Source organism: Protopterus annectens, chromosome 4.part1, assembly GCF_019279795.1.
Source record: "Protopterus annectens isolate FY-2018-M chromosome 4.part1, PAN1.0, whole genome shotgun sequence".
Classification (NCBI taxonomy): domain Eukaryota; kingdom Metazoa; phylum Chordata; order Ceratodontiformes; family Protopteridae; genus Protopterus; species Protopterus annectens.
The window spans coordinates 557,081,733-557,107,486 of NC_056734.1; the positions used below are offsets into that span (position 1 = coordinate 557,081,733).

The 25,754-nt window shown below is 42.9% G+C and overlaps 1 protein-coding gene across 1 annotated transcript in view; it reads left to right on the plus strand.

Moving 5' to 3' along the window:
- FARSB (phenylalanyl-tRNA synthetase subunit beta) overlaps positions 1-25,754 on the plus strand; it is a 907,972-nt gene that overhangs the window by 57,718 nt on the left and 824,500 nt on the right. The window contains exon 5 of the mRNA XM_044070366.1: positions 21,358-21,473. Within this exon, the coding sequence (XP_043926301.1) occupies positions 21,358-21,473 (116 nt within the window). The remainder of the gene's footprint in view (positions 1-21,357; positions 21,474-25,754) is intronic.

Genomic DNA, 25,754 nt, shown 5'->3' on the forward strand with positions numbered 1-25,754 from the left:
ATCTGCAAGAGAGTCAAAGTATAATATAGTTTATAAGAATAGTTTATCATCTAAAGAAATAAAATGGGGAAATTATTCAAGGTTTTCTACTTTTTGAGAGCTTTCCTGGTGTAGCAGGTTTGAGAGTTGTTTAAATACAGGGTTACTCCCCTGCACCCCCCCCCCCAAGAGGCAGATGTGCATAAACTGAACTGGTAATCAAATAAAGCTCCACTAGTGAAACATACCACAGAATGTCAAAAAGCAAGTCCACTACTGATGAATATGAATTTAATGAATAAAAACTGCTCAAATTTCTCCAGTGAATAAAACTCTAAAACATTTTGTCACAGTAGTTGTGCTTTCATTCTATGCAAATTTAAAAGGACTACTTCAGAATTAATGTGTATATATTTACTTTTTAAATAACCAAAATAAAGCATTAGGCTGCATATGGTTGTTTGTTTGAAACCATAAGCATTTGTGTTTTCGTCTGTCTCTCACTCAACCATCTGTTTAAGGGAGCTTCCCTTGTAAGCACCTCTTTCCCTCATAGATCGATGAAACCTGTAAATGTCCCAACATATCCTTGTTTGGCCCATCTCCGTGTTATTTGTATCCAAAATAGAAGGGCTAAAAATGCTCTGCCATGGGAATTTCCCAAGATCCTCACAGATCAACAGCCTAGTAATTACCTATGAACCTGGGATAAACTTTGATATAACTATAGGGGAAGTATCATAATAACAGAGTATCCTATGTACAAGTGTAAGTAGAAGTAGGTCTGCCAGTTGTATTGGAAGTCAAATGTACATAGTAGTGCTGAGTTTGAGGTGAAATGAGAATTTAAGTAGCAGGTCTTGCAAAGTGCTTATATTTTCAGTATTTTCTCCAGGGAAAATCCGTTTATCTGGAAGAATGGTGGCTAATTATTACATGAATGGACCATCTTGTCATTTCCTTCATTCTTAATTCTTGGAGGTGTAACTGAGCGCACTTTCTGTTATTGTATGTGTAATCCTGCTAGCTCTCTGTCTGCTTAATAGGCACTTTAAACAGCCAGACATAAGACTATCCATGGTGACATTGCAGTTTTCTAAGGGGATTTGTATTTCAAAGAGGCTTCTGTGCATAGAATCTTTTCATAGCTACAGTTCTCATCTCACAGGGGGGAATAACAATGTATTCTTAATCCTAAATCTTATACTGCACAGAAAAAATGCTGTATTTCATGTTAAACTTTTGTGTTATGTCTTGTTCATCTATTTCTATCTCTATATCTATTTTACAGTAATTCTGATGTTTAGTTAACCATCCTGCATTAACAGACTAAGGCCATAATAAACTCTGCAAATCAGTGTTCTGTCCCGTGGGATCAGGGTTACCAGATTTCAAAATCACAGGTGGGGACGGCCACCATTTCGAGAGACCCCCCCCCCCCCAAAAAAAGGTTATTTTCTTATCACCAAAAGTCATGTCCATTAAATGTGTGTGTGTGTGTGTGTGTGTGTGTGTGTGTGTGTGTGTGTGTGTGTGTGTGTGTGTGTGTGTATGTGTATGTATGTGTGTATATATATATATATATATATATATATATATATATATATATATATATATATATATATATATATATATATATATATATATATATATATATAATTTATTTATTTGCAGTTTAACTGGGAAAGTCCATTGGGCCAAAAATGAGCCTGTTTTCAATAGTGGTCCATGGAGAAAAGCTCCATATACAAATATTATAAAGCTAATATCAACAAAGTTAACAAGTACAATACTATTTTCAAAAATTACTAAAACACAGTAACATATAAAATAGAATAATAACATCTGAGCAAGATGTTGTAACAAAGCATTGAATGAAATTAAAACATAAGTATTTTGGAGTACATAAGTATAATTTGGAGAGCAGGCATAAATGCACTCAGTTTCATGAGGTGAGGGGTAGGAAGAATTAGAGGAGAGTAAAACAGTGAGAGGTGAATAGGCTGAGTTATCAGAAAGGAAAAAAGGAGAAGGGAGTCAGTAGGTTGAGTTTTCAGAAAGGGGAAAAAAGGATGGGGGAGCTAAATGAAATAGAGGGAGTCGGGTTGGGTGAGGGCATGAGTTCCCAGTGAGAAGAGTGATGGGAATGGAGCATGGTCTTGAAGGCGGAGTGATTTTGGGTGTGTGAGTGTGTGTGTGATATCTATATCTATAACCACACTGACAGCAATGGAATCTTGGAGCAGTGGAATTTTTACACCTGAGATAGCTTATGTCACTGTAGTAAAGGCTAGAGGTTCATTACTGACTCGTTTATAGAAAAAAAATGATTTGCACAGTTGTCTTTGTGATGTATACATTTAGGCAGGTCTTAAGTCCTCTTTCAGGCATAGTGCATTTATAGCTAGAAATTATATACACTTAAAAAATTGCTAAGGGGAGCATAACAGCATTATAACAAATAGCATGGTTTATATGACAAAGCCCTGAGGATCACTTGCATTCATATGTACATTTCTGCGAGACCAAACTTATGTACTTTAGCATCAAATGGAATTCTTGAAGGAGTCATACCTAAAACTGTTAGCAGCATGTCAGTGTGTCCTTGGCATATGATATAAGAGCAGTGTATTTCATGAAACATTTACAACCTACAGTTAACTGTTGTATGTATTAGTTAATGTTGCTCCTTTTCACTGTGGTTGGTATGTATGCCAGAGGAATGGCAAATTCTTACAGATCATTTATGTTTCATTTTGCCAAATACCATATCACTACTGGCTTGCTCTGATAACTAAATCATTAAGTGATGCATCACCATTTACCAGTGACAGCAGTATATTTCCACTGTCATTTTCACCATTCTTATCCAACTTACCTGCCCACCTATTTGCAAAATAGCTACTTTCCTTCATAACCGGATCTTGGAAGTTGTGATCTCTGGAGTTCTTCTGTTGATAACTGTGTACATTCATTGCCATCTTTATTTGATTCCATAGCTGTGTTTCTCTGGCTTCCAAGCTTATTCAGGACTGCACCACCTTTCAAGAGTGAGCATAAACAAAACAGGACTTCCTTAATTTTAAGAATCCTATTCATATGAAACTCAATAGTTTTAAAAAAAAAAAAACTAATAATAGACATGCGTACAGTTTGCAGCAGGTGGCATCAAGTTACAAGCCTTCTCTGTTTTTAAATATACAGTGGATATAAAGAGGTACACACCCCTGTTAAAATGCCAGGTTTTTGTGATATAAAAAAATGAGACCACAATAAATCATTTCAAAACTTGTCCCACCTTTAATGTGACCTATAACCTGGACAATTCAATTGAAAAACAAATCTGTTAGGGGGAAAAATATATAAAAATGTACAATAAACTGGTTGCATACGTGTGCACACCCTTAAATAAATACTTTGTTGAAGCACCTTTTGATTTAATTACAGCATTCAGTCTTTGGTAGGAGTCAGCATGGCACATCTTGACTTGGAAATATTTGCCCACTCTTCCTTGCAAAAGCTCTCCATGTCTGTCAGATTGCGAAGGCATCTCTTGTGCACAGCCCTCTTTGGGTCACCCCACAGATTTTCTATTGGAGTTAGGTCTGGGCTCTGGCTGGGCTGTTCCAAAATTTTAAATCTGATGATGTTAATCTTCATTCATTCCTTACATGGGGACTCTGCCGTTTTTCCAAGCACGTGCCAGCCAGAAACTCTTGAGCTAAGTCTTACCCATAGTGCCCTCTCCACATTACTTCGGATCTTGTTTGCCGCATATGAAACAGGACTTGTCAGACCAGCTTCTCAGCTAAGTGACTAATTTAATACTTTTTTTGAAGTTTCTAATTGGGTATTCTTACTGAAGTTTTCACTAGTCGCCTTTTTTTCTTGTCTAACCCTCTTTCTTGGTGTCTCTCCAACATTTTCCACTTCTACCAATATGGTATTCTTCGTACCATTGTTGATACTTCTTTCCCTTTACCCATCCGGGTATTTCTTTTACCATAGCTGCTATTTACTCTTTCTCAAAAGTTTGAAGTTATATATATTCCTGTCTAGTGTTCATTGTTTGTTGTTGACGGCCATGTTTCATGTGCGTATTGTTTTGGGGTGCCTCACCTGTCTGAGAAACCCCCTTGTGACATTGCAGTGTCTTTAGCTCCCGTACGCTCACGTAGTGTAAAAATAAACTTAAGCTTTCTGGCTTACTGAAATCTCCCTTGGAGGAGGCACTCTCTGAGTTGAAGGCCTCACCGCTTCCCAAGAAAGAAGACAAAAAGAGAAGCAAGTCTTTACCCTTTTCTCCACACAAGGCTTAAATGTCTGAACCGAAACCTATGGTTCCTAAGTTATCTCATAAAGAGTCATCTGCTCTGAGGCCTGAACAAATGACCTCTGCTCAGATGTCTGCTCTGAAAGACCCTAATGTATCGGTGCTGTCCATCCCTTCTTCGACACCGATCACTTTGACTGCACCGACCATGCACTGACAACTACTGTTATGTCTACTTCGGCAAAGACTCATCTTTCTGTGCCAACAATAGTCCTCACAGATCGGTCACTTCCCCTCTCCCTGAACTTCATTCTGGTCATTCGGCCTCGGCACAGAGTGGTGATACACTTCCTAGGACCAGATATTCTCCCTCGGTGGACCCCTTCTATGGCCAGTAGTACAATCCCTTTATGGAACACCCTGATGTCCTTCATGGATGCATCTGCAGTCATAACAACTGGGTTGTCCTGTCGTCAGGCAGCCCTTCAGTCGGCCGGATTCCAAAGTCCGGGTCCGGCTTCGGCTGATGTCGCACTCCACCCGACGTCATCTCTGTTGGTCTTCGGGTATAAAAGCATCAGCCGACGCCATTTTCCTCAGTCTTTCTTGCTGCGTGGCGCCCGAAGCAGAAGCTGTTCGCAAGTGCCGGTCGGTCGGATCCAGAGATTACTTCTACCGAATACTACTTCGAAGACTTCTAAAGCTAAGTACCCCGTTGGGGACTCTTTCTTGCCTCAGCCGATGTCAGAAAAAGTTAACAATTGTTTAACCTGTGGGAAACAAATACCTCATAAAGATTTCCACTCTTACTGTCTGCCTTGTTTAGGCCCAGCCCACGTCGTAGCAGCCTGTTCGGCCTGTGCTTCTTTCAACCGACGAACGCTTAGGCGTCGGTCGGAGTTTGCAGAACAGTTTTTCGGTTCTGATTTTGCGTACATTATGCCGTCGGATCCTCCGACTACCCAATCTACCAAAAACGCAAAGATAAAGACCGACACTCGCGGTCCGCGGTTTCAAACCATGGTTAAGCAAAAGTGTCTCGGTTTCGACCGAAACCGAGAAAACTGATCTAAGTACAGCTGAACCTATTCCTACAACTGAGGCCCCTGCTACAACTCTTGAATCGACCTCAGAAATTTTACCCACTACGGTGGTTGACTTATCAGACACCATCCCTTGGATGTCTCTACCCCAGCACGTGGTGCTGCTAGGCCTCCAGCAGCCATGTCCATTAAGGCCTTCGCCAGGGCTAAAGCAGCCAAGACTACTAAAACAGTGCCTGTTAAACCCCCACATCCAGGCCCTCTTCTAGTTCCCAAATGCTTACTTTGGCAGAAGATTTAATTTCTTTAATCAGAGGATCTCAATCTCACTCAGATAGGGCCTCTCAGCCCCAGAGAAGAGACCTAGGACAGAGCCCCTGAGCCAGTGTCCTCTGATGAATCTGCTGATGAATCAGACATAACTGACCAGCCAGAGGCTCCTTCTCCAATTTTGAAGATTCTGATGCTGAAGAATCCATTCCAGCTGCTTCCCCACCAGAAGAATTCTCCTTTGGGGAAACCTTGCATGCCATGCGAGAACAGTTCCAATGGCAGCAACAGGATTTTTCAGACTCCAGAAAAAGACTTAGGACCTTTCTGCACCTCCCACAGCACAGGCCCTTAGCTATACCTCCTGTTCTCTCTGTGGTGGATGATGCTTTCAATGATGTTTGCTCCGCTCCAGATTCTTTACCCCCAGCCCCTGCCAAACCAGACAGATTTTACAGGGTGCCAGATACTCATCACCACCTTTACAAGGCCCCACTTGCAGACCCAGAAACTATATCCCAGGGTCCCAAGGCAGTAGCCGCGACCATAGCTAAAAACCCTACCCCTTCTGATGGGAAGCAAGGTCATTAGACAGATGGGGTAAAAAGGTCTACACTTCAGCTACTCTCTCAGCTAGAGCTTTAAACTGTCAGTTTCACATGATACAATACCAAGAGTTTATGCTTGATCAGTTAACTAAAAAACTAACCACTGATGAATCTCTTGATAAGAAATATGTATTAGAGATGGTAAATAACATACAACAGGTTAGCAACCATTCCTTAAAATGTGGCTATGATGCACTGGAGGCTTCATTTAGATCAGCCATGACAGGCACAGTGATAAGAAGGCATGCATGGCTAAAGGAACAAGCTTTACCGGATCATGTTAAAGCTAAGCTGCTAGATGCTCCTATGGACAAGACAAGTTTGTTTGGTACACCTGCCCAGCAGGTTATGAAGAAAATGGAAGAAAAGGCAAAATCTGTTCAAACTGTTAAAGATTTCTTGCAGGTTCAACCCCAAGGTTTAGCAAGAACTGGCCTGCAAAAAATTGGTCCTTTCCAAACCTCACAAAATTTCCAAGGGGCAGGAATAGACGTTCCAGAGGCAGAAACCAATCCAGAGGAGGTGCCTACAGAGGGCGACAGTCGCTAGGTAACAACAGAGGCACAGTCACATCCACTGCCACTACATCAGCACAACCACAGTGACTTAACCCTAAATCCGCCTACCAGGGAACAAATAGCAGCTCCTCTAGGCGGAAAGTTAACCTTATTTTCAAGGAACTGGCACTGCATAACAAAAGACAAGTGGATTTTACAAACCATAGATCAAGGTTACGGTTTCACTTCCACACTTTACCAGTCAAAAGAGGCATGCCAAATCTACCTCCAAATCAAACAACAGAGGCTCTACGCCAGATAATGGAGTTAGCAAACATGAGAGCTGTGGAAAGAGTGCCAACAGCAGAGCAAGGAAAGGGTTCTATTCCAGACTATTCCTAGTTCCAAGAAAGGAAAAAGTTGGAGACCAATTCTCGACCTGTCCACCTTAAATACATACATCATTGTCCCAAAATTCAAAATGCTGACCCTACAGCAGCTTCTTCCCATGCTGGGCAAGGAGTCTTGGCTGGTAACTCTAGATCTCAAGGAGGCATACCTGCACGTCCCCATTTGACCAATCTGCAGAAGATACCTCAGATTTCTTGCAGGATCAGAGCACTATCAATTCTCAGCATTGCCCTTTGGCTTATCTAGTGCCCAGAGTATTCACAAAATGCCTGGCATCAGTAATCGCCCATTGCAGACTACAGGGAATTCAAATTTACCCATACCTGGACGACTGCCTGCTACAAGGGGACAACAAAAGCAAGCTGACAACAGATTTACAAAGGGTCATTTACTTGCTACAAGCACTGGGATACACAGTCAATTTACAAAAGTCAAGGCTGATACCATCCCAAACAAGGACATTCTTGGGCGGAATTGGACACAGTAAAACAAATGGCATTCCTGACTACAGAAAAACAAAAAGAACTTCCTCTTTACTTCTTGGCACTAACCAAACTGAACAAGTTAACAGCAAGAAAAGTACTGCAGGCCTTGGGCTTCATGGCATCATGCATAATCTTGGTTCCATTTGCCAGACTACATATGAGAAAACTACAGTGGTACCTAAAGAATTTATGGTCCCAACACAGACACAGTCTAGAAACAGAAATCCCACTAATTCCATGCTTAAAACAGGAGTTCCTATGGTGGGCTCAGGCATGCCAGTCAAACCCAGGCCTACCCTTTCGCAGATGTCAAGCAAGCCAGACCATCACAACAGACGCTTCAGACCTAGGATGGGGCCCACATGCTGGACAAATGCGTGCAAGGATTGTGGACACAGGATCAACTTCACCTGCACATCAACCTAAAAGAAATGCTGGCAGTAAAACTGGCAATCCAAAAGTTCAAACCATTTCTCAAGGAGGGCCAGTTGATGATAAGGACAGACAACACCACAGTCATGTGGTATATCAACAAACAGGGAGGCACTCACTCATACCCCTATGCAGAATGACCTTGGAGCTGTGGACCCTGGCACTCAGCTACAACATCCAGTTACAGGCAATATTTGTACCGGGAAAGACAATACTCTAGCAGACATATTAAGCAGAACCACGGATGCCCACGAATGGAAGCTGCACCGGACATCTTCAAGACCATCTCAAAGAAATGGGGAATGCCACAGATAGACCTATTCGCATCACCTCTCAATCACCAGCTCAAAAATTCTGCACAAGGACATTCCACCCACTAGCATGGAAAGTGGATTCGCTCTCCTTCAACTGGAAAGGCCTAACAGCATATGCATTCCACCTCTTCCTTTGATACACAAGGTACTACTAAAAATCAAGGAAGAACGTCCAAGGATAATCCTGATAGCTCCGAACTGGCCAAGACAACACTGGTACCCACTACTGAGGAGCATGTCTCGAACAATATGTGGCCAATACCCTGATGCCTTTGATGTTAACTCAGAACAACTACAGCATCATACATCCAAACCTAAAAAGTTGCAACTAACTGCATGGAACATCACATAGCAGCAGCTAATCCAGAACTTTCCCAAAGAGTAAAAGACATTATTCTTGAAGCACGCAGACCTTCAACAAGAAGGAACTATGCTGGAAAATGGAAAAGGTTTGTCATTTGGAGTACAGAAAGAGGAAAAGATGTGTCAAACATAGATATGCCTAACATTCTGGAGTATCTGGCCGAACTTCTTCATTCAGGCCTGTCCTACTCCTCCATCAAGATACATGCATCAGCTATTTCAGCAGAATACAGCTTTGATCCACCTGTTTTTTCGCACCCTTTGCTCAGGCAGTTCCTCTGAGGAATCAAGAATGTAAAACCTCCAAGGAAATCACCATTACCAGCTTGGGATTTGAACTTTGTGCTAGAAAAATTGACACTATCACCCTTTGAACCAGCAGCAACAGCAGACCTACAACACCTGTCATGGAAAACTGCTTTCCTACTGGCAATTACTTCAGCAAGGAGGGTTTCAGAACTACTGGCCTTAATGGCAGTGCAACCCTTCCTAATCTTCCACCAAGATAGAGTGTCCATGAGGACTAATCCTACATTTATGCCCAAGGTGGTATCCAGAGTGTCTTTAAACCAGGCAATCCACCTACCTACCTTCTTTCCCAACCCACAAAACAGAGGGGAAACAATACTGCATACCTTGGATGTACATAGACAGCTACGCTACTACTTGGACAGAACAAAAAATAGCAGAAAGACTGACCAACTTTTTGTAGCCTATGCAACAGGAAGGGAAGGAAAAGCTATTTCCAAACAGACAATCTCCAAATGGATAGGAAATTGCATACGATTCTGTTACTCCTTCCATGGAAAACCAATTCCACAGAACATAAGACCTCATTCTACAAGGGCAACAGCCACTACCACAGCCTTCTTACGAGGAGTGGCAACCAAAGACATTATTGAGGCGGCTACTTGGACCTCCGTGCATACATTTGCCAAGCATTATAATTTGCCTCTATATTCCAGATCCCGAGCAGGGTGCTGTACTGCAAGGGATCCTAAACACACCATAATCTACTTTTATCCTCCTCCCCTAGTTGGCTATGGTATTCTACCCAGTTGTTATGACTGCAGATGCATCCATGAAGGACATAGTACAGTTTTGTACCTACCATAAATGTAGATGTCCGAACTGGATAGCATCTGCAGTCACCTCCTTCCCTCTGTGGTACTCCTAGGGTGTTTACCCTCCTAATAGCTAGCTGTTGGGGAGTCTTTTATGGTGTATTTGTTTGTATATATGTACATACATGCTTATTGTTGTGTTTACCTCTATCTATTTGGAAACATTGGCATCTATCCAAATTTTAGCCTGCAAGAGGGCTTCTGGCATCTGGGGCAAGAAACACTGAGGAAAATGGCGTCGGCTGATGCTTTTATACCCGAAGACCAACAGAGATGACATCGGGTGGAGTGCGACATCAGCGGACCCGGACTTTGGAATCCGGCCGACTGAAGGGCTGCCTGACGACAGGACAACCCAGTTGTTATGACTGCAGATGCTATCCAGTTCGGACATCTACATTTATGGTAGGTACAAAACTGTACTTTTCACCATCAGGGTTATCCACTCGTTCCTCCGAGTCTGTCAGAATTGGACATAGTGAGATTGGTGGACCAGCTGTTAGTGGCCACAGGCCGAGGGTTCTGCTTTGAGGACTCCACAGTACTTTCCTCCTTCAACCTCCTTGCAGATTTTGGAACATCTGTCACTGACTGCAACCCCAGTTTCAGCTGCTTCGGCACCAATGGTATATCTGACCTCTGTACTGGAGACTTTTCTTTGGCCTGAGTCTACTTCTGAGCCAGCCCATCCTTCGGTCCGAGACTGGCCTGTCGGCACCATGTACTGTGGTACAGCGCCTACCCTTCCTACATCGACCTTGGTGCCGGTTGCCTTGGCAGGCCCATCTCCTCCTGTGGCTCTCTCCTTGGTGGCAGATCCTTCAGGGTGGGGTGTGACCCTGGTTCCGAGTTTGTCTCTTTTGGTTCGGGGCTCCCATTCCTCCTTTGGGGGGAGGTCCTGCCTTCCAAGTAATGAAGAGAGCACTAGCCTCCCCAGGCTCCCAGTTGGATCCACCAGCGTCGGAGATGCATATTCATCCTGCCTCTGTGCCACAGCTGCCACAACTCACTGCTGTTGGACACTGGGCTCGGGAGCCTCAAGATATCCCTCAACAGGGTTCCCCTTCTGCAGGTTCCTCTTCTGATGCTCCCCTCGAGAAGGTTCCCCGTAAGAGAACGTGCAAGAGGAAGCACGTTGATTCCCCAGAGGAATCATTGACTGAAGATATGGACTACAATGACAGGGAAGGGTCCCCATGTTTGCCCCCGATGATGTCTCATTTGCAGACAGCTTGGAGACCCTTAAACACAGCTTGGAGACCCTTAAACAGTGGGGCGATTTGGAAGTCCAGCACCCCTTCCTCTGAGGACAACGTATTCTTGCAGGCTTTCCGGGCCCGGCCCTCTACCTCCTGGGTGACCCCTGCAGATGAGCTCATCCAGTTCATTGTGTAGTGGGCATCGAAAACTCCTGATGCCATTGAACCAGTTCCCCATAGGCCAGATAAGATCCTATCACATCCTGCAGAGAGCACTGCTGTCCATCACCCGAACAGGGAGTCTCGGGTGATAGACTTGGGAAGCGGGTCTTTTCTTCAGCGACTTTTGCTATTAGGTCTATGAACTAATGAAAAATAAAATAAATAAATAAAATAAATTATTTAAAATAAATTATTTGGCACATTTTAAGCGACTTCAGAGAGACTTAATTATGGAACTCTCAAAAATGCTGGCAGGAGCAGTCTCTGAGGTGCGAGACAAAGTCACCTCACAACTTGCTACCCTGGAATCCATTTTGAATTCATCCATGAGGTTGATTTCGCACTCGACCGAAGGGGCGGCGAGAGCAGCAGGCACTGGTGTTGGGGATAGATGCCACGCCTGGATGCAGTTGTGATTTTGCAGACCCTTTCAAGTCTTCCTTCCTTAATGCCCCCATAAAGGCCTTATCTCTGTTTGGCCCTAAGGTGAAGGATGTGTTGTCCAGGTGTGAGATACCCTGTTCCAGGAACCAGAGGAGTGGAAAAATGTGGTACAAAAAATCCCAACGGCCTTTCCATGACACACTTGGCGAACCCCCTCCCCCCTGGGGTAGAGGGGGTAATACAAATGGAAGATGCCCCTTCAGAGGCAGAGTGGGTCCACATAACCGGGGATCCAGGGATTCTTTCTCTGGGCAGCCCTAGCAGTGCTCCTGAGGAGTGGCCATATTGCTTGCCTCTGGAAGCAGTCTGGGATAGTCTCTCTCTGCACCACTTTGCCTGTCAAGAAATAATTACAGAGTCTTGGGTGTAGACAGTAATAACCAAAAAGGATATCACATCCCCTTCAACTCTGTGCCAAAGCCGATAAAGCGCATTCCCGACATTCTACCCAGTCAAAGGGAATTTTCAGCTTTAGAAATTCAAAAGCTGCTTCAAAAAAGAGTCAGCCAAGCAGTCCCTCCAAACCAGATAAAATCCGTTTTGTACTCAAGATTCTTTTTAGTGCCAAAACAAACATGGGACTGGAGGCCAGTTCTGGACCTCAGCATCCTAAACAAATTTGTCAAACAAGTAAAGTTCCAGATGGCCACGGTAAAGTCTGTACTCCCTTTTTTGGGAAAAAAACGACTGGATGTGCTCTATAGATCTTCAGTATGCGTATTACCACATAAAAATGGACAAACGCTTCAGAAGATTTCTCTGCTTCCAGCTAGGAGCCAATCATTATCAATTTTGAGCACTGCCCTTTGGTCTCTCTACAGCCCTCAGAGTGTTTACCAAATGCATGGCAGTGGTGACAGCTCACTTGAGACTGCAAGGATTCTGGGTGTTTCCATATCTGGACGATTAGCTCCTTACCGCACCAGCCAAGCATCCGCTATTGTCAGTGATTCATCATACCCGACAACTTCTGACTCATTTCGGCATAACAGTGAATGAGAGCAAATGCAAACTTACCCCATCTTGATGACTACATTTCATAGGGGCGGAATTAGTTACACAGATTTGTCGAGTGTTCCTTCCCCCTCACATTCTACAGAGACTCAGACTGCCACTCCAAGTGATATTGAACCAGACAAAAGTGTCGGCCAGAGCAGTTCTTCAACTGCTAGGGTCCATGGCAGCATCCATTACGATGGTTCCATTAGCGAGACTGCACATGAGGCTTCTCCAGTGGCCATTAATAACACAATGGTTTCCCTTGGATCTACCCATGTGTTACCAGATCAGGATAACCAGTTAGTGCAAGCAAGATCTTCTGTGGTAGATGAAGCCAGACCAAAACCCATGGAGCTGTCCTTTCTACCCTTCACAACCCAAAGCCGTAGTGACCACGAATGCCTCCCTGATCAGGTGGGGGACCATAATCAGGGACAGACGGTTCAAGGCACTTAGTCACCCTTGGGAGCCAACTTGCATATCACTGTTCTAGAACTGAGGGCAGTGTTTCTCGCGTTGCAAGCATTCCAATCTGTCCTTCCTTCAGGAACAATTGCCGTTCAGTCAGACAACATGTCCGTAGTCTGGTACGTAAAGAAACGGGGGAGGGAACCAGCTTCTACCTGTTATGTCAAGAAGTCATGAGAATCTGGCAATGTGCGATCACTTTCCAATAGCAACACACATACCCGGGGATTCCAACGTGATTGCAGACAAGTTGAGCAGATGCATTCTCCTGCCTCACTAGTGGTCCCTCAATCCTGCAATAGCGACAAAGATTTTCAGTTGCTGGGGCCAGCCTTGCTGTGACCTCTTCACTTCCCCTGTAAATCAAAAATGCAGCAGCTAATTTGCCCTAATTCCCCCGGAGTGGGAGTCCCCGAGGGATGCTCTTCTATACGATTGCCCACAGGTCTTCTCTATGCTTATCCTCCACTCCCTCTGATCCCACAATTCCTGAAGAAGGCTCTCTGGTTGAGAAGCAGAGTAATCCTCATTCCTCCCTACTGGCCTCGACAAATTTGGTTCCCCTTCTTATGGCCTCATCTAATTCATCAACCGTGGATTCTGGATCCAACTCTGGACTTGGTATCACATCCACGTGGTCTGATTCACCCAAATATAGCGAAACTCAAGCTAACAGCTTGATTTCTCCACTTCCATTGATTGCCAGGCAAAGTAACCTATCCTCTCCTGTGCATCATATACTTCTGGCTTCTCATAAACCATCCACCAGGAGGCTTTATTTTAGTAAATGGAAGTGATTCTCTATTTGGTGTCCCAAAAAGGAAACTAGTCCCTTTTCGGCGCAGTTATCTACAGTCTTAGAATATCTGTCTAACCTACTTGTATCTGGAGCTGCTGTTTTTTCAATACAAGTCCATCTCTCTGCAATTTCCAACTACCATAATGGTTTTGATGGCTCCTCTCTAATTTCTCATAGACTATGTAAAATTTTTCTGAAGGGAGTCCTACATATCAGGCCTCCTTTGAAGCAACCAATTGAGCCTTGGGATTTGACCTTGGTCCTCCAGCCCTTAACCAGTTCTCCCTTCAAGCCTGCAGCTAACTTTCATCTGAAATTCTTGTCTTGGAAAACCTTGTTCATTGTAGCCATTACGTCACTTAGACGTATTTCAGAACTACGAGCTTTGTGTGTGAAACGTCCATATCTAGTTTTTCATAAAGACAGAGTATCCCTATGATCAAAACCCTCCTTTTTACCAAAAGTGATTTCTGACCTAATCATTAGACCTACCAGTTTTCTTTCCAAATTTTTCTAATAAAGGGGAGTACACTTTGCATTTGTTCGATGTTCACAGACAATTGGGCTTTTACCTTGATAGGACAGAGTGTATAAGAAAGTTTGACCAACTGTTCATCTTCTGTTCTAGTCCCAAAATGGGAAAGTCAGTTTCTAAGGTTACCTTATCTAACTTCTGTAGCTTTCCATGCAAGGGCTTCCATGGATGACATTTGTGCAGCAGCAACATGGGCCTCTTCTCATACCTTTGTTACACATTACAAATTGGACATGTCTCCAGGGGAAGAGCTGCCTTTGGTTCAGTGGTACTCTGGAACATTCTTCCATAAGGCCTTCCAGGAAACAAGATAGCTAGGGACACTATCCCACATATAAGGAATGAATGAAGATTAACAACATCAGATAAAGAAGTTATGTCTTACCATAACGTTCTATCCGTGTTGTTGATCTTCATTCATTACAACCCCTCCACACCATCCCCCTCCTAAGACGCTTTGAGGTTCGCTTATGGTCCTCTAATCTTCATATGGAAGTTGCTCAGCGAAAGCCTCCGGTTTCTCTCTAATCTGTCCTGTCTTCCAGGCAAACTCGATCTGAGGTAATGTGGAGAGAGGCACTATGGTTAAGACTTAATTCGAGAGTTTTTGGCTGGCACGGGCTTGGAAAAATGGCCGAGTCGGAACCGATCACCCACATGTAATGAATGAATGAATGAAGATCAACAACACAGAGAGAATGTTATGGTAAGTCATAACTTCTTTTTTTCTTCTAGTGAAGCCATTCTTTTGTTGGATGTATACCTTGGGTCATTGTCGTGTTGAAAGGTGAAATTCCTCTTCATCTTCAGCTTTCTAGCAGACACCTGAAGGTTTTTGGGCCTGAAGTAACTGGTATTTGGAACTGTTCATAATTCCCTCCACCTTGACTAAAGCCCCAGTTCCAGCTGAAGAAAAGCAACCCCAAAGCATGGTATTGCCACCACCATGCTTCACCATGGGAATGGTGTTCTTTTGGTGATGCAAATTGTTTTTGCGTCAAACGTACCTTTTGGAATCATGGCCAAAAAGTTCAACTTTGGTCTCATCAGACCAGAACACATTTTCCCACATGCTTTTGGAAGACTCGATGTATTGTTTTGCAAAGTTTAGCTGTGCCTGGATGTTTTTTCTGTGTAAGAAAAGGCTTCCATCTTGCAACCCTACCCCATAGTCCAGACATATGGAGAATACGGGAGATTGTTGTCACATGTAGTACACAAACAGTACTTGCCAGAAATTCCTGCAGCTCCTTCAGTGTTGCTGTAGGTCTCTTGCCAACCTCCCTGACCAGTTTTCGTCTCGTCTTTTCATCAATTTTGGAGGCATGTCCAGTTCTTTGCAACATCACTGTTGTCCCATATTTTCTATACTTTTTGATGACTGTCTTAACTGTGTTCCATGGTATATCCAATGCTGTGGATATTTTTTGTACCCTTCTCCTGACTGATACCTTTCAACAATGACATCCCTTTGATGCTGTGCAAGTTCTCTGTGAACTATGGCTTTTGCTGTAGCAGGCAACTGAGTAAATGTCGAGAAAATCTACTAGGACAGCTGAACTTTATTTGGGGTTAATCGGAGTCTCTCTAATTGATGGCAGGTGTGTACCCAAGAAGACTGGATGCTGCAAATAAATCAAAAGGTGCTTCAGTAAAGTATTAGTTTAAGGGTGTGCACACTTACGCAACCAGCTTATTGTACGTTTATTTTTTATATTTTATCCCCTAACAGATTTGTTTATTTTTCCATTGAGTTGTACAGGTTGTAGGTCACATTAAAGGTGGGAAAAGTTTATGAAATGATCTATTGTGGTCTCATTTTTTTGTATCACAAAAACCTGGCATTTTAAAAGGGATATGTACTTTCTATATCCACTGTACACAGAAACGATTCCCCTTTTTTATATGGATGCTACTGTTCAGAATTATGCACTGTCCTGGCTGAAGTTTCATGCAGGGTCAGAGTGAAAAAAACAAAGTTAACAACTGCCAGTCCTCATGCGTCACATTTCTTCACTCTTCTTGTAGCAATACTGCAGCATAATCCTTCCACTTGCAGAGCAGAAGTACTGTTCTCAACACTGAGAGAATTCCTTTCGCAAACAGTTTGTGTCTAATTTTACCTGAGAGAACAGAAGCTTATTAGACCTTGCTTATCTTTTCCTTGCTTTGCCCACATCAAAATAATATTGAGCGCTTTCAGTGCCTTGGTTTATTCCATGTTTGTTCCTGCAAGAAAGGCATTAAAGGGTGTATGGCCACAGGTTGACTTGGCACAAAACATAAATGTACCTTCTGCATTAAAAAAGAAATTGATTAACAAAAAAAGAAATGCAGCAAGGTTTGTGTTAAGTTTTTCATATAACAGAGTATCATCATTGGAAGGAACAAGTTTGGGATGGTTTATCACATGATCAGAGGCTTTTTTTGTTCAGTCGGGATTTTCAGAGCACAGTGCGGGACTTGGGATTTGTCTTGAACTCAGGACGGTCTTGCTCAAATTGGGACATCCGGAAACCCTGCATAGGATTCACAGATCAAGCTTTTAAGTTCAAAATGTTTATGCATGTGATATTTTAAGAGAAATGCATTTCCTAAGCACATTTTGTATTTTTCCTGTGTTTACCGTCCCTACAAATTTTAAGCCTCTTCATGTGCTCTGCATTCCCAGAACTGTATATGCAAATGTCCTTACTGAATATGCATCTTTAATTTGAAAGGATCATTTTTGAGTAAGTCTACTAAATTGCTTGTATAATTTGCCCCATATCCATTTTCCCATAATCTTTGGTGTTCATAATATTGTCATGTCATCAAAATGTGTACCAAAGGCATTTACAGAGATTTCCAACCCGTAAGTTTTTTATATATTTTACAGAGGGTTGGTAAATGCCCAAGAGGTGGATCATGGGCTGAGTTTGTAGAAAAGAGAGAATTAATGGTGGCAACAGTTCTTAAATGTTAGTAGCCATTGGCTTTAAATGACATGGTTTCTAATTCTTGCGTTATGAAATTGCATTATTATATAGTTTAGTATTTTAGAATAGGCAGCATAATTTGCACTCTTTTACTTGATGTGGTGATGTTAAATGTTTGGAATAAAGTCATTTAATAATTGTAATGGTGTGTTATGATTATAATATGTATGATTTCTGTTTTAATTTTATTGGCTTGTGGGGATCATGTGACACTTAAATTTTTTTTTGTTTGTTTTACTGCTGATTTAATTAATTATTTTGTTCTGATGAAGTCTCCCTGATTGGGGATAAATAAAATCGCTAAACCATTTTTGTGGTTCATTAAACAGCTGCATCTCAGGGGTGCATTGTTTCATATTTCAATAGGGAGCCGTCTTATGCAAGCTGGGATTCCAAATTAACTTTCAAAAGTCTTTTTTGACTCCAGCACACACAGAGTTATGCTCCTGGGGTATCTGCTAGACACCTCAGTACAGATATTTTCTTCTGCATATCTTTTCCAGGGGTTTACCATCAAACTTTGATCACTGCAAGGGAAAACGTTAGGATTCTGGCTCTGTCATGATACCTCTGGCAATAATCCAGATGAGAAAGATACATTGGTATCTGAAGTCACCTGGTCACAGTACTTATCTTTTCAGATTCCAGTTCTGGGATATGTGAGATGAGAAATCACTTGGTAGCAACTTCAAATTTCACTGAATCCAGGTCTCTCTCTCCCCCCACCTGCTCCATAGCAGTCACTAACTACAGATGTGTCTAATTTTGCATGGAGAGCATTGTCAAGGGGGGATAAAAATGCAAAGTGTCTGGGACAGCAGCCACAGGTACAAGCACATAAGTATTGAAGAGATGCTTGCACTGTCAGGCATTCAGCTATCTGAATCACCTTTCGGCCCCAAGTCCACTTCAGGTTATGGACAATCATGGTAGCTTTACAGTACAATCTCACCCTGCAGGCATCCTACATTATGTCAGAGCAAAATTGTGTGGAAGACAAGCTGAGCAGGATAAAGGCAGATATTAACAGAAAATAGATTGGGGGTCCTCCAAGATTTGATCCATCAGTAGGGAATTCCTCATATTAATCTTTTTGCTTCCACTGAAAGCAGTCAGCAGGCAAAATTCTGCTGCAGGACTCCATGTAAGAAGGCCTGGAAGATGGATGCCTTTTCTCTTTCTTGGACAGGAATGTTCCTGGATGCTTTACTACCCTTTCCTCTGATATCCAGGTTACTATTGAAGATTCATAAGGAACCCTTTGAGATTGTTGTGATGACTCCCTTCTGGGCTAGGCAACGACGATTCTGTGTTTTGGAACTGGCCAGGAGCAATTATCACAAGCTTCCTCACAGACTTGATCTACTCGAACACGAATGTGTTTTCATTCTGACTCCAGACAACTTCACCTGAGTGCATGTGTGATAGGGTGCTAATAGGTACCTGTTTTAACCAGCACCCATTCAGAGTTAGTGTTTCTCTGCTTTCGCAGTGTTTGTGCGAGTTACTTTCCTCTGGCCTGTCTTACTCCTCTAAGGTTCCTTTGTCAGCCATTTCAGCATGTCTGCCCATAAATCCACTTGCAAGGCATCCCCATGTCAAGATGTTTTTGAAAGTGTATTGCATAAGAGACCTCCAAGAAAACCGGTGGCTCCTCCTTGGCATCTTTATTGTGTTACAGAAGCTAACACTTGCTCCACTTGAACCAGCTGATCTGGCTGACTTGAGGTTCTTAACATGGAAAGTGTTTTCTTGCAGAGGTGAGTGATCAGTAAGATTATTTGAGTTGCAAGCTCCTATGTTGGGTTAACCTTATCTCTGTTTCCACAGAGACCGTGTTTCTTTGAGAAGTAATCCTCCTCTTATGTTCTTCATAAACTCCAAAATGAGGAAGAAAGAATACTTCATATCTTTGATATCCACAGACCACTAACTCCAAAATGAGGAAGAAAGAATACTTCATATCTTTGATATCCACAGACCACTCTGCCACTGTCTTGGCAGAAGAAAGTCTTTGAGAACTTCCAATTAACTTTTCATTTCTTGTGAAGGTAAGAAGTCTTAAAACAGACCATTTCCAAATGGTTGTCTCAGGCTCTTATCTTTTATTCCCACCACAACAAAACTATTCAAGACAGTTTCAAAGCACATTCTGCCAGGGCCTTGGCTTCATCTAAGACATTTTGAAAAAGGGTGGGTCTCTCTAGAAAGTATTCTAAAAGAACAGATTGGTCCTCTACATACCTCAAGAGCAGTACAAGCTAGATTCCTTCTCCAGGTCTAGGTCAGGCTTTGATAGGATCATTCTCCAAGGGTTTTGGACTTTTCTCCTTCCCACCTCCCTGTTCTAAGCTATTGTAATCCACCCATATAGCTTAGGCTACTGCTTCAGTAATCAGTATGAACATAAATAGAGTTATGTAAGTAAACTTCCCACAAAAGTAGAAGTTTGATCACTGCTACAGTAGCCACTCTGTCCCTGCATCCCTCTTATTTTTTGGTTTGTTTTTTTGTGGTAGGATGTGGACATTTGTTTTTATGTTGTTCCTAGTAATGCTGTCTTAGGAGTCTTCTTCCTTCTGTCAGTTGGCATGAAAGCTCTGAAGGGGCTGGCACGCAAACCTGTCTTTTCAGTCGGGCTGACTAATAGTTTGGGTGCGTGGAAGGTGCCTTGAAGCTTTGGAAGTTGGCAGGTTGTGTTATGTCTTATGCAGGGTATAACCTATCATTTGAACATCTGTTATGGCAAGTTTAGTTACAGAACTGTACTTTCTCAATAATTGGTCTGATCAATGCCAAGTATAAGATCTTGATGATATTCCTTCAGTTAGCATTGTGAAATTAAAAAGATTTTCTGACAGCTGCTGCCATACAGTTGTCAAAAGTGAGGAAGCTTTCAACTCAAATTCTTGCATCTTGTAGTGGTGTGTTGTCTATATTTTATTTATTTTACATTTTGTTTACTGGGAAATGTCCAACTGGGCAGCGTTGCCTGTTTTTAGTGGAGGCCCATTGAGAAAAGCTTAATTCAGTACTACATAACACATTAAAAAATACAGTAGTAAATACAGAATAAAATGCAGTGATAAAATGGACAGTAAGTGTAGGTAGCATATATGTAATGACGGAGAGGGGTTGTTTACCAAAAATGATACTACTATTTTAGCATTTTGTTTGAGCCCATTTTTAGTACAACAAGAATTTCAAAGGTAGAGCTCATTCTGGAGGTTTTATGTGTAGTAGGGTGATTTGACAACAACCCACAGTTTGCAATCATCTGCAGAGTTTGTTAATCAGAGATGATTGGCTTTCTGCTTGGAGAAATGAGAAGTAAATGCCAAAGCCAGATTAATCTAATGCTTTTCAAACTTTGTTTTTGTAGGTTTCCTCCAAGAGGGGGGTCTTGCTCTAGGAACACCATTTCACCTGTTGTGGTCTTGAAATTTTATAACTGCTTTAAAATCAATCCATGCCTAATTTAATAGTAGATGGTCAGAAAGACCTGATGAAATAGCAGTTGAGAGCATTTTATTATTAAAGAATAGATATAGTGATAACATTGTAGTTGTCTTTTTTGTTAACTTATGTGCCAAGTCAATGGATCAGAGTAACAAAATTAATATGCCTTTATCTAAAGCTTGTGAATGATGACATTTGCACTGCTAAGTATATGAATTGTAGAAGGATACACCCATAATTACACTAATGAGAAAAGCCATTCAGGTTTAACATTCGCAAAAATTTGAGGAGGAATCCCTGTCTTATGCTAGACAAACTCTTAAGGTTCCATTGAACCCCAGTTTAAAGTTACTATTGTAGACTGTATACTGATTAGATGCAATTTCCAGACATTCAAGCTGCCATGTAGTGATTTTCATAAATTCAGCAAGCTATTTTTCTTTTATTTGTTCTAGACTGCCAAGGTCCGTCCCCATGCTGTAGCTGCTGTCCTTCGCAACATCACTTTCACCAAAGAACGCCTTGACAGCTTCATTGACTTACAGGAGAAACTACATCAGAACATTTGCAGGTCAGTTGGTGGTCTGGCTTGTATATACAGCCATCGTGAGATTGATTGTGCAGTACAAGCTTATAAACTATTTGCTGTCGTGTGTGTGTGTGTTTTTATATATATATATATATATATATATATTTATATATATATATATGATTTCTTTCCTATTTCATCACTGCTGGTTTTACTGTTAAAAGTACATTATCCTGAAATGCCACATTGATTGCAGTACTTAGATTTGGGGTCTAACTTAAAGTGTGTGTGCATTTTGTGTATATATATATATATATATATATATATATATATATATATATATATATATATATATAAATAAATAAATGGTGTGTGTGTGTATATATGTATATAATATATATGTATATAATATATGTATATATGTATATAATATATATATATAAATTATATATATGTAGGTCTAGGACATTTCACTGAATGCACATATCACTGAAATTCAAATGACTGAACACAAATCACTGAAAGCTCAATTCACTGAAACACTTTTCACTGAGTTATATATGGCCTTTTCCACTGTAGTGCAACCCTGGAGTTAGTATATTTAGTAAGGGGGTGGGGGTGTAGCCCCCCACATATTTTAATATTTTGAACTATATACATGGATACTTGCAATTCCAATATATTACTCTTTTCCGAACATAATATATACATAAAATATGTGGGAGGCTATGCCCCCACACCTCCCCTTACTATATATACTAACTCCAGGGTCGCATCACAGTGGGGAAAAGGCCATATATAACTTTCAGTGAATTGAGCTTTCAGTGAAAAGTGCACACTAATTTGACTTTCAGTGAAATGTCCTAGACCCACATTTATATCTGATGTTGTTAATCTTCTTTCCATTCATCACTGATGGGTTCGGTTCCAAGTCGGCCTTTTTACCAAGCTCGCACCAGCTAAAAAAATTCTTGAGCTAAGTCTCTACCCAGAATTCCCTTCTCCCTGTTACCTCAGATCCCGTTTGCCGCATAGCCGTAAGTCAGCGTTTCAGCCAAGCTCTCAGCTAAGTGAAACTTTTTTGATAGTTGTGAGAAAAAGTTTGGATATCTTCATATTTTATTAAGCGATTAGTTTTTCTAGTGTCTTTTCTTCTGTCTGACCTTGGTTTTTCCTCTCTCCCCTTAGTTACCGTGGGTACACTTTCAAGTGCCATTGTTGGTATGGCCTTCCTCCCTTACCCTTGTGGTATTTCTTCAGTACCTTACCCTTGTGGTATTTCTTCAATACCATAGTTGGTATTGTGTAACCTATTGGCTGTATTTTATTCAGGTATTTCCTTTCTTTTCTCTATCATACCAGTGTAATATTTGTGACTTTTTTGAACCGAGTTGACTTTGATTATAGTTGGATTATACAGTTGGCCTGTGGTGTTTTTTCTCTATCAAGATGTCGGATAAGAAGGGTACTTCAGGTTTTAAGCATTGTACTTCATGTAAGGGCAAGTTACCTAACAGTGATTCTCATGATGACTGTATATACTGTTTGGGAGTGTCCCATCTTTCGGTGCAACCTCCATGTGACATTTGTCAGTTTCAGTCAATGCACTCTTAATGAGCCCAAAAATAAACTCATTCTGAAAGGGTTACTCAAGTCTCCCTTCTCAGAGGCCATTTCTGTGATGGAGGTCTCAATCCCTCTCTCCTAAGGACAAAAAGAGATCCCACTCTGTTCCTTCGTCACCATCGGTGATCAGAGCAAGCCTGGGAAATCAAAGGTCCCAAAGTTATCTTCGGAGCATAAATCCGCCTCCTCGGCTCCATCTTCTTTGGCTCCGACCATCTCAAAACAATCGATACCGGCAGCGGTCCTGCGTCTGACACCGATCATAGACCTTACTACACCTATTTCGACTTAGGCACCTGTGGCCACTTCGGCTTAGGGCACACCTTCGACTACATCATTAGTTTCCATTTTGGAACCGACAGTTTCAGCTCCGAGTGCCACTTCGGCACCGAGCATTGTACCAACCTCACTGAATTTGACCCCTTTACTTCTGGTCTCGAAACTAGAGACTTTGGTGCCGGCAGACCTTGCACCATGGACCCGATACTCCCCCTCTGTAGATCCATTTCTGGGCCAAGTGTATAGCCCCTTCATTGAATGTCCAGAATATCCACTAGATCCACCAGGAGCCTTTCTGAACACGACGTGGTGCGTTTTGTAGACCAGCTGTTGTTAGCCAGGGGGATTCCCTCACTTTCTAAGACCCATCCACCTGCAAGACGTGGGTTGCCTTATCCACGGACTCCATCTTACACTCCTCCTTCGACCATGTTTGTTCCAAAGCCTTCTGCTCCGACATCTTTCTTGGAACCCATCACCTCAGCGCCTGCGGTGCATCTTATGCCGGCTCTGAGTTTGTCATTTTGGTCTTCAGTTCCCGCTGAACTGGTCCTTTCTCAGTCTGGGGATTGGGGGACAGGCGCGTCAGCCTGGGGTGCAGAGCCACCTCTCTCCTCAGTGCCGATAGCCACGTCCACACTGATCATGCTTGAGGTTCCATTCGTGGGGGCGGGTTCGTCAGAGTGGGGTGTGACCCCAGTCCCGGGGTTGTTTTTCTCTGTTCCGGGCTCCCATCCCTCTTCGAGCAGGCCTGCCTTCTGTGCGATGGAGAGGGCTCTTGCTTCTGGCAGCACTACTTCGATGTCAGAACCCAGGTTTTCATCCCCTGAGCTACAGCTGTCACAGACCACCCCCCTGGGACACCGGGCAGTGAAGCAGCAGGACACCTTTGCTCAGGGTACCCGCTATTCTGAGTCCTCAGACCCCCACTGAGAAGCCTTCTCAAAAGAAGACATGCAACAGAAAGCACACATACTCACCTGAGGAGTCCTTAATGGAAGACGCGGATTACAATGATGGTGAAGGGTCCCCCATGATCACCTCCTGATGATGTCTCCTTTGGAGACATCCTGGAAATAGAGAGGTGACTGGAAGCCCTCCAACCCTTCGTCTGAGGAGTCCATGTTCCTGCAGGCTTTTTGCGCCCAGCCTTCTATCTCCTGGGTGACCCTGCCTGCCGACGAGCTCGTCGTGCAGCCCACTTGGAAGAACCCTGATTCGATTGAAGTGATCCCTTGGAGAGCAGACAATTCTTTCCTCTCCCGAGGAGAACCCGCATTGGTCCAAAGGGTACTAGTTGATGCTATGGTGGTGGCGGCGGCCACGAAAAAGGACTTGGCTGAGGAAAGTCCCACACTCCGTCCACCCATCAAGGAGTTCCGAGCTGTGGACAGCCTTGAGAAGCGTGTTTTTGCATCAGGGACCTTTGCCATACTGTCCCTGAATTATTTGGCACATTTTCCGAGGCTCCAGAGGGATTTGTTTTCCGAACTCTCTGGGATGCTTGCAGGACAGTTGTCTGACGAGGTCAGGGACAAAGTGGCCTCGCAGCTCGCAACCCTGGAATCAATATCCAACTCGTCCGTGAGGTTGCTGTCGCATGCAACCGAAGGGCGGCTAGAGCAGTGGGTTCAGGCATTGTCTGGATGCACATTTGTGACCTCGCAGACCCCTTCAGGTCTTCCTTTCTGAATGCTCCCATCGAAGCTTCGTCCCTTTTTGGCTCCAAAGCGAAGGACACATTAGCCAGGTGCGAGCAAGACGGAAAAACCCTATCTGCCATAGGCCTACGTTTTTCCAACCCTCAACGTACCTTCTCCAGGAATCAGAGGAGTGGAAAGATGTGGCATAAGAAATCTCAGGGTCCCTTCCATGCTGTACGTGGTGATGCTCCCAGAGGCAGAGGGGATAACAATTCCGGAAGACTCCTCTATAGTGGCAGAGGGGGGTCCTCATAATCCGGGCTCCAGGGATTCTTTCTCTGGACAGCCTTATCAACGCTCCTGAGGAGCAGCCTGATTGCTTACCTCTGGAAGCAGTCGGGGGTCGTTTCTCTCTGCACCAAGCTGCCTGGCAATCCATCACCACCGATCGTTGGGTGCAGAGCATTATCACCAGAGGTTACTCCATTCCCCTTTTTGTCAGATAAATTTTCCAAGAAAACTTCTCGACATTCCACCTAGTCAAAGGGAAGAAGCACCTTCAGAGAATATAAAGCTGTCTCGAAAAAGAGTCATCCAATCAGTCCCACCAGACCAGCGCGAATCCGGATTTTACTCGAGATTCTTTTTGGTGCCAAAAAGGAGAGGGGACTGGAGACCCATTATGGATCTCAGCAGCTTAAACAAGTCTGTCACCCAAACCAAATTCCAGATGGCCACGGTTCAGTCCATTCTCCCCTTTTTAAGAGAAGGTGAT